This window comes from Podarcis cretensis, assembly GCF_951804945.1.
Source record: "Podarcis cretensis genome assembly, chromosome: 5".
NCBI classification, from domain to species: Eukaryota; Metazoa; Chordata; class Lepidosauria; order Squamata; family Lacertidae; genus Podarcis; species Podarcis cretensis.
The window spans coordinates 26267043-26279069 of NC_137174.1; the positions used below are offsets into that span (position 1 = coordinate 26267043).

Genomic DNA, 12027 nt, shown 5'->3' on the forward strand with positions numbered 1-12027 from the left:
TTTGACAGGCAGAATATGAAGCTTTCCCCATAATTTTATTGGGAAGAGGGGGCTTAGCTTCTTGAATTTCTGTGTGCTACAGAGTTGTTAAAGGCACAAGAACCCTGCTTTCCCCCAAAGCCTAGGTTGTAATCCTGTCTTCACTTAAAACACAAAGTTCTTACTACTGAGCAGTCACTCACACCATTGTACTGCAAGGTTTTCGTATTTTGCATTTGCCATCAGTGCAGGGCAGGGCTGCTGTTTAATATCCATACGCACTTATTGTGTAGTAGTAGGTCAGGGGTCCCTTTACCTTTTTATTTGCAAAAAGAAAAAAAGTAGGGAGTACCAGCTCTCAGATAAATCTACCCCTCAGGAAAGATGCATTTTCATTGCTGGTAGAAAAAGGGAAAGCTATAGAGATTCAAAGGACTACATAAGCAGGAAAAGTGCACCCAAGGGGGGGGGGGCAGTTCTTAGGACCACAGGGATTCCTGTCGACTGGTGTCCAAATTCACTCATCAATCACAGCTCTGACTTCCCTCATTAGTTTAAAACAATGAAATGTGGGAGCAGTCAGGGTGGTTCATCTCACAGATATGGCTTGGAAGGGTTCCCTCACTTTTGCTTCATAACTATCTTTCCAGGAGGGCTAGAGATTAACTACTCCCCCCCTTTTTTTCTTTTAAAATTAAGTGCCAAGTTTGGGCTCCAGTACATCAGCAACCCCTCTAGTTAATTTGTAATACCTCTCCTTATTCTCTCTTTTCTTCAACGCAAAAGGTTTTTGCTTTTAGCATGCACACTGTTTAACAAAGCAATGTTCTGCATTTTTACCAGGAAATAATTCTATTTGGCAATAAGTCTTTGTAAGTGGCACCTCTGATCCCTGTCGCAGGAAGCCCCCCCCCCCAAATCATTCAGTTCGTACAAACTTCACACACACACACACACACACACACACACACTCTACATACCCTACGCTTCTGTTATAAATTCATAGAAAATCAACCATACATCGGATCTGCACTGTTCCATTTTTATTTTACTCCATGAAGGAAGGACTACACAATGGGGAAGGTTTGATACAGGGCAGCCATAATCCCTTGAGCATACCAGCACATACACAGGAGCCCTGCCCAGTTGCTATGCCAACCCTGATGGTCCTAGACAGAAGACCATCAAGGTCACAAAGAACTTGCATATAGGAGTGGATTCAGCATGGACTGGAACAAAGGACAATGATCAGCTCTTCCCTCTGGGGGCAGGAAACTACAAACTCCCCTTTGTCACCTGGGAAGTACTCATGGGGAGGGGGAAAGGAGGAACCAGCCAGGTGACAAGATACTCAGGTTACCTCCACAACTCCTGCCTCAACCCCTCCTTTTTTTGATGTAGTTGTGATGTAGTCTTAGAGGTGTAGTTTGGGGGATTAGTAACTAATAAAAGTTGGGGTCTTCTTTTGTTCTGGGCTTCCATTTTGCTTCATCTTGTTGTGGGTGGGAGTCCTGTCGCAACAGTTTCCAATAAAGGCCAAGCCTACAGGCTGCTGTTTTGCTCCAAATTGTCCTGGTTGGTGTCTTTGTTTTTTGTCCAAGGGAGCCCTCAGATTCCTCCGTTAATATCCCAAAGAGTATACAATGGCAATAGCCATTCCTTGTTCCCTACTATTGGACAGTCAGAGGTATACACTGCCTCTGAACATGGAGGTTTCCTTTCTTTCAATAGTAGGGTTGCCATATTTCAAAAAGTGAAAATCTTGAAACCAAAGTTGCTGAGTTTCTTTTTAAAAAAATTGCCCAAAGTTTTAAAGCTATGTTTTGGTAAATTCTACACTTCCAACATGACATTTAAGCGATTTACTTCCAGACACTGTTTCCAACAGCTATGTCCGGGAAGTTCTAGATGTATGGCAATCCTATTCAATAGTCATTCTTAGACACACCCTTCATCAATTTGGCTGAATACTTGAAATGTCACGTTGCAGCTAGTGGTCATTACAACACCCTGGGTCTGCAATGAATTAATTTCTACAAAGGGAAGTAGGGCTATCTAGCCTGGCTGCATTCCTCGTCTAACCCTAGGTTTGACTGCTTGTTTTTAAAGTGGGAGAGCTTCTCAGGGGAAAACATTTATGCCTATCCACCATTGCCTCCAAACACTATTGGCATATCTGGAAAATATATAATCCTTCGATTACTGTCAGCAAAGTTCAAAGCACATTTTGTATGGAATTATTTGAACTCTGTCACACAGCTTGAAGTCTGAATAGGGAAAGGGCACATAGTCAAATACTCCTTAGCCTTTTGTCCCCTATTGATTTTTCAGCTCAAAATAACCACTGCTTTTTCACCTATTGTGGGAAGGCTACAGTGTATTTGTGTCTCTTGCAGCCCCTCCTTCTGACTGGAGACAATTTTGAGTGGGAAAATGCCTGGGATGGGTGGGTGGGGGAAGTGCTTAGCAACCTATCCCAGCGCCAAATCCACCCCGGCTCGACTTCTGAGAAGTCTCTGCAGCGTCTGGACCACAGAAACCCTCCAGGGCGGGGTGAGGAGGCCGCTACTTATAGCTTTGGGCGGAGCCTCTGGCGCCTCGCGCGAGCGCAGCCTCGGCCGGCGCTATTTATGCGGCGCCCTCGTCGGCGGCTCCCGCCCTCGCGCGCCGCCCCGCCCCTTTTCTCCCCTCGGATATCCCTCCCTCCCCGTCGGCGCGCGCCTCTCGCCGCTCCATGGAGGAGGCGGGGATGCTGTGCGGACTGCGCGCGGGATGGGGGCGCAGCCGAGCTGCAGCCGGCCCGGGACAAGCGCTGTGCAAGGCGAGCGGCTGCAGCAGCAGCAGCAGCAGCAAAAGGGACAGCCGCGCGCTCGGCGGGGAGCCTGAGCTGGAGGCTGAGGAGGCAGGCGCCACCGCCGCCGCCGCCGGGACCAGCGAGGCTCTGGCGGGCTGGGATGAAGCGGGCGGCGGGCGGCTGTGGGGCCAAATAGCTTCCCGCGGCGGCGGCGGCGGCGGCCGGACAGGCGACGGCGGCGGCGGCTGCTGCTATTGCTGCTGCGGGCAGGAGGCTGAGGGCAGCGGGGCGGCCGCCGCCGCCGCCGCCGCCTCAGCGTCCTCCGCCGCTGCTGAGTGGGGCGCCGCGGGGATGGCGGCTCCTCCTCACGGCTACCCGCTCTCGGACCCGGGCTCCAACAGCGAGCGCAGCGCCGACTCGCCGCTGCCCGACGACGACGGCGGCTCCTCGGCGGCCGGCCCCGCCCGAGCCCCCTCGGCCAGCCCCGAGTGGGGCGAGGAGAGGTTCCGCGTGGACAGGAAGAAGCTGGAGGCCATGCTGCAAGGTGAGGAGCCCGCGGCGGGAGGGAAAGGCGGGCGGGCGGGCGGGCGGGCGACGCCGAGGGACTCCAGGGAGCCGCGAGGGAGACGCGGCCGCGCGGCGCCTGCGCAACTCGGCCCGAGCATTCCGCTTTGCCTCCCTCGCCGCTATTCGCTGCCCGTTAGACGCGCGGTGGGGAACGTCCTCCGCACCACGTGGCAGAGAGGACCACGCAGCCGGCGTCTCGTGAGGAAGCCCCCTTCCCGGGCTCGCCTGCGTGTCCAGCCTAGAAGGAAGGGGGGGGGGCTTTGCCTTGCTGGGCTGTAGGGAAAGCATCCCCGCCCCCGTACTACTTCGTGTATTTCTCCACGAGCTTTTTGTGAAATCCAGACATTGATCTTTTGTCTTTTCCCATCTCGTCGACTCCCTTTGCACAGTTCTTCCCCCAGGAGGAAGAATAGTTGGCTTGTGCAATCTGTGGGATCTAGTTGAGATGCTAGCATTGTAAGGGGCAGGACTGGATGACCCTTGGAGTCCCTTCCCATTCAGGGATTCTAGATTGAATCCCTATTCTTCACACAACCATCCAGTTTTCCCCTCCCTCCTTTTGGGGACTGAAACTGCAGTCTGGAGTGTCTCCAAGGAGGAGGACAGAATAGCCCATTCTGCCACACTTCTGCATCCTAACTTGTGTGGTAAAATCCTCCTCTCTGCTTGGCCATAGAACCATAGAATTGGAAGGGACCCTGGAGCCATCTAGTCCAGCCCCCTGCAATGCAAAAATGTGCAGCTGTCCCATATGGGAGTTGAACCTGCAACCTTGGTGTTATCAGCATCACTGGAAAACAGCTTTCAAGGGCTTGTGCTTGCATGGCCAGGAGGAGCAGTTCACCCCTTTTGATTGAAAATATTTCATTAACAGACCTTTGGTGGTGGTGGGAGGATAGAGAGGGGGCTGTCAGGGGTCAAGGGGCTGGCCTTGACACATGGAGAGAATTGGGGGCTAGAGGCACCCTCAGTGCACTGAGATCTTTAGCAAAACTGGAGAAATGGACCCTTTTCTGTGTGTGAATTTCCAGCCAAAGCTTTCATTTTTACCCTGTTTCAAAGCAGGATGTCATTTCTTCCATTCTAGGAATAGTGACTGCTGTAATTTGGTGTTTCTGGGATGCTCCAAGTTCAGTCTCTGCACACTCCCCCCCCCAACCTTCCTACTCCAATGTGCCATCTAAAATGCAAGGCTAGAAATAGTTTGCAGAGCACACAGTGAAATATGCTGTCTCCAAACTTCGCTGGCTGTTTTGTTTTCTCCTCCCTCCTCTCAACTTTCCTTCCCGTTTGTTTCCCAAACACATCAGGTCCCAGATGTGGATAAACTCTCCTCTCTACAGATGTCAGTGCTTATAGCCTCTGCTGTTTTTCAGAGGCTGGAAGTGTTTGTTTCTCTAAGCTGAGGAGTCCACATTTGTCGAGAAATTAGCGTTTTTAGGGGCTTGGTGCAAAGTGAATCTCAATAGCTTCTATGTGTTTTGTTTTGTTTTTAAAAAACTTAATCATTAACACAGGCCCAAAGTTCTGCTTCACAGCATCTCAGAGATGTAGGTTTTCCAGGCAACTTATTAGTTCTGCTTAATTAACATATGCATTCTGAAATGAATACTCTGTTGCATAGTGTGAGTGACTGTCAAAGTGGTAAGATAATTTTGTAACCAATTTATGGACAACCCCTTTAGAAGGGAAAACATTAAGGAAATTGAACACTATAAAATGAACATCTGTAATATAGGAGGCTTTTTGGAAATTATCCAAAACCAGGCTTTTAAAAATATTTGCAGCTGGTATAATCTGACATGCATTATTTCCTTATACAGCTCCAAATAAAGCAGTAAACTTGTTCTTCACTTTCTAAATTACTTGAGTTCAAACTTCCCCAGGATCCTTTTCATAAGGCTGACGTTGCAAAGGATTCTGGGTAACTTTGTAGGACATTGGTGCTGTTTGGTTCTCCTGAGTCCAAATTGTTGCTGCTGTCTTTTTCCTTTTTCTGCAGTCTTTTAAGTAGGTGCTACAACAATACCCTAATTTGTGATGTGTATACTCATTTTATATCGCCCCATTTAGTATCTGGTTACAATGGATTTTGCATGTTTTTCCAGCACTTGGAAATGTGGGTGGGTGTGACCAGGTATCATGGGGCAGAAATGTGTGGCATGGACATTAATAACTCTGTTATACAATTTCTTACGTATTTTCAGTAAGATGAACCCAACAATCTCCTACGGTTTTGGGTTACAGGGAAAGATTGGGAGTAGTCTACAAAAGAGTGCTTTAGGCAGCATATCCACCATTACTTATCTTCTCATCATGGAATCCATAAATGATTGCAGTATCCTAGAGTTCTGCAGTTTGGAAACCATTGTTCCATGAATGAAAACTCAGTAGTACTGAGGCAATTCACGTAGTATTGTTGAACTCCTATAATGTGGAAGGTAGGCTAGAAATTAACTGCATCAGTTTACTAACAAAAGTGAAAAGGTTTGAGTGCATTGTGTAGAGAACTGAGTGTTTTCTGTTGCCTGTTTATTATGATGGGTTGCCTTAAAAATTTGTTCTGTTTTGAATTGCGTTACCCTTGCTGAAACTTAAGTAGACAGTTTTTGATAAAACATTTACGAGGGCTGCTTATGAAGGCAGATGTGTAGATTAGAAATAGTTGGAAATCCTCAGCATTTGTGTACCTAATTGAGCTTTTAATGGTCCCTGTGCTTTAGTGGTGGAGATCAGAAATTATCCAGAAACCTTTCCTTTGATCAAAGCAAATAACGCCATTTTATTGCTTTGCAGTTTAGTATGCTGATTATGTTGCGAACCACCTGTAACATTTTTTTTAAGTGGAAAAGCAGGATTACAATAATTTTATGAACTCTGTACATAAGCCCTTCTAAAACATCCCACTATATGTCTATGCTTGGTGTAGGGTGGCTAGGTTTGGTGGGTCTTTGATCATAACATGGCTCGTGTTATAATGTATTCAGATCAAAGATGGAGAAACTTTGCTCCCCTCATACGTTGTTGGCCTACAACTCCTGCAATGGTTCAACAAGCTGGCAGCATGTAGTGGCAAGATAAATTGATGAGCTATGTGGAATTGGATAAGTTGACATACAAACTGTGTAACAAGGACAACCATGACTTCAAGGAAGAATGGGACCTTTTTACAAATTATCTAAAAAAGACAACAAAACGATTTAGACTCCTTGGCAGGTTTTGAATAAACATCCACAAAGTTATCAGTTGAATATATGATAGAAAAGGCAACAATTTGTACAATTTTATAATATGCAGAGGATTGTATGTGTAAAGAAACCAGGGAGGGGAGCTGAGGGAAGTCCTTGGGGGAGAGAGGGAGGGGGGGAATGTACGTAAATGGTTATGTTGATTGATAATTTGTTTGCTAAAATTGTTCAATAAAATATATTTAAGAAAACAAACAAGCTGGCAACATGCACAGCACACTGCAACATTCATGGGGCTAACTTATACTTATAATCAAGGCTTTGCAAGTGAGCACTATATACTTGTTTCCTTCATGCCTTCACAACTGCAAAGCACCGGGACTGAACTCTCCAAGGCACTTTTCCAAATATTCTGTAGCTCTTCTAAGTCTCTACAGCACACAAATAAATTATGTTGCTGCTGATCCACATTTTAAAGAACTCCTTTTCCCTATTTTGCTGCCGCAAAATAGGAAGTAGTGTTTACTTCTTGCAAGATATCCCTGTAGCTGTGTTGCCTCTGTGTTCAGTTCTGAATGTTCTATTCAGATGGTTATAGCACAACTTTTGATCATCAGATCAGTGAATTGTGGGTAGTAGAAAAGCAGTCAGTATGACTGACTATAATGTTTGGAATTTGTTTCAAATTAGATTCAGTCTCCTGGGGGTAGGTTAATCTTTAAGCAGTTAATATTTTGTTTTGCTGATAGAGGGATTTTTGGTATGCAACTGAGCAGAGATCACAGTATTTACTGTAATGACTATAATTTAACTTTAAAATTTGAGGAGGCCTTTAAACCCTAAAGGCATGGTATAATCATTGGAAAGAAGTTTGTGTGAGAGATCGTACTGCTAGCTGGTCAGAGCTGAGTAGTGGAACATATGGCAGATAATGCCATGAGGTTTTACCTGATGTGGAATATAATTCTAACTCTCAACCCCCCCCCCCATTCCTCCAAGCAGCTCAAGGAGGTATTAGGACCCCCTCTTAGTTCTTACACAGGCTGAGACATAGCGTTTAGCCCAGTGTTACTGAGGAAGCTTTGCAGCTCAGAGGGGGTTTGAGAGTTGAACACCCTAACCTCTGTACCACACTGGCCAAATCACGTTACCAGTGGGAAAGAGGGCAGCCCGTATGCATAATTTTCATCTCTTGCTAGGCAGATGGACAGTTAAGGCTACCTGTCTTTGGAGGTGTTTGCCCATCCACGTACCTGGCTCAGGAACTCAGATTTAATAAGTGGTCACAGCAAGCACACACTATTTGGTCAGCACTCTCCCACAGAAGTCTCCCATTTACAGGAGGTGCTCATGTGCTTTCTGTTCGCAAGAAAACACTTTTTTAAAAGATTAGTTTATTTTCTTGTCGTACTTCATATATACTAAAAAGAAGTAATGTAACTTACGCAATATGTACCTCCTTCTGGATCTGCTTATATTTTTACTGTTCTTTTTATAGTTCCACTTGACTCTGCTTGCTTCCACTAATCTGTCTTGCATGATTTTATGTGCTTGGGTATATATTGCCTTATACAAAGTATGCAGAAAAGCCATAACAGAGAGCAGGGATTAGTTGGAGCGATGCAACTTCCCATCAGTGCACCATGCTTATTTTGTCCTTATGCTGTATTTAATTTTTCAGCTGCTTCAGGCAAGAGTACTTCCTTGTTCACCTTATGAAGCTGATCAGCAGCTGTGGAATATATGCCTAATTGAAACATTTACTGGAGCAGCATAGTTGATCCTTTGGTAATATCTGTAGAGAAGACCTGCACAGGTCATTGAATGATGTTCTATCTCATGCCTGCATTCCACCCACTCTCAGACTGGCAGTGCTTAAGCCACACTGTTCTTCTCTACAAACATTATCAGAGAGGAATTTAACCAGCCCACAATAAAGTGATTTTTACTAATTCTTTAAATTAAGTCTGTACCTCCATTCAGGTAAAAAATTCTAGTCCATTTTACAGTAGCTTGTAAAACACAATTAACAATTGTAGCTGGAGGCAGGGAGGGCATCAGATACTACAAACCTGAGGATTCTTTTTTAAAAAAACAAACACCAAAACCCTAAAATACATTGATGTGGTCACCAGGTTAGTCTCCTTGAAGAAAAGTCCCACAAGTAGACTACCACTACTGAAAAGGCCCCTTTCCCTATTGCTCCCTCACCTTGCTCCACTTTTTATTTTTATTTTTTGGTGGGTGGGAGCACTGAGCTAAGCCATAGTTCTGTTTAACATTTCATCCCAACACAGGTTCATGGCTTATCTTTCCCAAACAAACCATGAGCTGTAAACTATAGGACAGAGCTTGGTTACAGCTCATAGTTTCTCTGGAGAGTGTTAAACCATAAACCTAGGTTCGGACAACAAGCTAAACCACAGCTCAGCTCCTTGCAGCAGCAAAATTATGAACGAGGAGCAAAGTGACCACAATCTCGTCTCCAGGAGCACACCCTTTTCATCATGCGAACCAGGCCAGCACTTAGACTCCAGGGATTCTGTTATAAATAGCTTGTGAGTTTGGAGGGCCGTGACTGATTTGAATTGCTGCATAATATTTAATAAATTTGAATATCGCTTCTCAAACACAACAGATTCTAAGCTGTCAGGGAAGCAATTGGCATTAATTCTAGACTAGAGTTGCTGTTAGAAGCATTGAATGAGAATGATCCCAAACAAGTGATGTGTTCATTGGAAATGTTGCTTTGTACTTATAGAAACACTCTATTTTAAAACACAATGATTTTAAGTTTCTGTGTATTAATAACCTAGCTTCATTTAAGGCTGGAGATCAAACAACCATCAGAAATCTGAGCTGGGTCCCTTGGACATGACATGCAGCCCATGCCCCGTTTCGTGCCTGCCTATGTGTTACTGAATGTGAAGAACAACTGTGTTTGGGTACTATTGTGCTGGTAATGCAGTGCTAGCTTATTTCAGGACTTCACCCAAAGCTTGTGGGGCTTGGAGTTCATCAGCCTCAATTTGCTGCTAAATTGCTTTTGGGAAATGCAGTAGTAATTTATTGCACTTTGCCTGGGATACTTCTAAGAGGCAGCATAGATCGTTTGGGGCTAGTATGGAACACAACCTTGCAAATCCCACAAAAGTTAGTAGTGTACAACAATCTTTACTAACCTGCCTGCCCACATGTATCTGTGTTAGTCATCTGTGGCACATTGGTGGCCTGAAATGGAAGGAAAATGCTACTTAACATTCTAGTTTTCTGCTTACCTGGCCATTACTCTGGTGTAATGTTTCTCTCCTAGAAAGAAATAATTATCCTTGTAAAATGTAAGTCATTTCAGTGCTTCTTTATTCAGTGCAAGGAGATAGACCCAGGACTGAAAAATGGTAGCTGAGAGAGCAGCAAAAATATTATCCTCACTGCAGTGCAGAAGGCAAGTCAGTGCTCTGATAAAGAAAGGGCAGTGATGGAAAGTAGCAATATCATTTTCAAATAACTTAAATTCAGCAAAATAATGATGTCTCAGCTACAGACATGAAAATTGTCACTAAAGGTTACATAAAAGCAAGGATTCTTCTGTGTCTACTTGTATCAATTCTGCAGAAATCTGTGGACCTTGCAAAGGGAGCAAGCTAACATTTTCTTTGTGTTACTGGGAAAAAATCTCATAGCAGTAGCTGTGAATGTAGTTAAGGCAAACCAGAGATTCTGGCTAAAGACGACATTCTCAAACTTCCTTTCAGCAGATGTGCTGGTAACTTTGAATACCTGTTGTCAGGACAGGCTCCATGCCAGGGAGGGTTTCCTGCAAATGATCATCAAAAAAGACTGCTGGGACACGTAAAATGCTTTAAAAACTTTCTTTTCTCTTAAACTTAAGGCTTTGGCAGCAAGTTCACTTTTTATTCATACTCTCTCCCCAACTCCCACCCCCAGGTGATCATATTAAAATTGGGCAGTTTGTATTTGAGATTTTTTATTTAGCAAAGCTCAAGTATTGCTTCAATGGTGAGAAGCAGAATTTGACCCTGTGTGTGTTTGAGCTTCAGAATTCTTCAGGGGAGGGTTCTTTTTGTGTGTGTAAACTTCTTTTATTTATACAACTCCATGAATTTCTAACACAGTGTGCTACAGTGTTTACATCCAATGCACTTGTGTTACATTTAATAGCATTTTGGTTATTTTTGCAATACGTGTATACAGAAATCTCTTTGTATCCTCCTATAAGTTGTTGGTGAATTTTCTTCAGTGTTGTTATGCAGATCCTTACTTGGTTTTTTTCAAGTGGCAGAGTGATGCATTGTATAGTATATCCACAACTTGTGTGGGGGTGGGTTATATTCCGGGGGCTGAGTCTAAAGCCAAAATTGTGTATAGGGAAAACTGAATCTGGTCTTCATTTCATTGTATAGGGAAAACACATTGGGTTCAGTGGCAGATGGGATTGCAAAAGTCTTCTTCTGCAGACTTCTGCCCCCTTTTCATTTGTTTTTTAAAATTTTTGCCAAGTGAGTAAAGTGGAATGTGCACAAATTAAATTCACATAAGTTGCATGGCATCATTTAGAATTGTAGCCGGTTATAATCTGCATTTCATCCTAGACATTAATAGGGATGGAGGTCTGTTCATGTAAGGAACCCCTTTCTTGTTGAATTATACCTGAGTAAGTGCAACACAGGAATGTGGGTGGCGCTGTGGGTTAAACCACAGAGCCTAGGACTTGCCGATCAGAAGGTCAGCGGTTCGAATCCCCGCAACGGGGTGAGCTCCCGTTGCTCGGTCCCTGCTCCTGACAACCTAGCATTTTGAAAGCACATCAAAGTGCAAGTAGATAAATAGGTACCGCTCCAGTGGGAAGGTAAATGGCGTTTCCGTGCGCTGCTCTGGTTTTGCCAGAAGCAGCTTAGTCATGCTGGCCACATCACCCAGAAAAACTGTCTGCAGACAAACATCGGCTCCCTCTGCCAGTAAAGCGAGATGAGCGCCGCAACCCCAGAGTCGGTCACGACTGGACCTAATGGTCAGGAGTCCCTTTACCTTTAAGTTCAACACAGTCATTAAATAATGAGGAGGGACTGTGGCACAGTTTGGAATTTCTGCCATTGTTCACCACTGTATGGATTGTAGCTCAAGGAATTATAGCAGGCAGTGCCCTAGAGCAGTGTTTCCCAATCTTTGGGCCTCCAGCTGTTTTTGGACTACAACTCCCATCATCCCTAGCTAGCAAGACCAGTGGTCAGGGATGATGGGAATTGTAGTTCAAAAACAGCTGGAGGCCCAAGGTTGGGAAACACTGCCCTAGAGGAATATACTAGTGATGCCTTCTTTTAACAGTGTAAAACGGTGTTCCCCAACCTGGTGCTGTCCAGATGTTATTGACCTATAGCTCCCATCAAGCTCAGCCAGCATGGCCAATAGTCAAGCATGATGGCATTTGTAGCATGATGGCAATAACTTCTGGAGGGCACCTGGTTGGGGAAGCCTGGT

General features: G+C 44.9%; 1 protein-coding gene across 1 annotated transcript in view; it reads left to right on the plus strand.

The window, feature by feature from the left end:
* Positions 1 to 2713: 2713 nt before the first annotated feature.
* Positions 2714 to 12027, plus strand: part of BICC1 (BicC family RNA binding protein 1) — a gene marked incomplete at its 5' end in the record, with an annotated part of 112477 nt that continues 103163 nt past the window's right edge. Inside the window, one exon of the mRNA XM_079975582.1 lies at positions 2714 to 3317. Coding sequence (XP_079831708.1) covers positions 2714 to 3317 — 604 coding nt within the window. The remainder of the gene's footprint in view (positions 3318 to 12027) is intronic.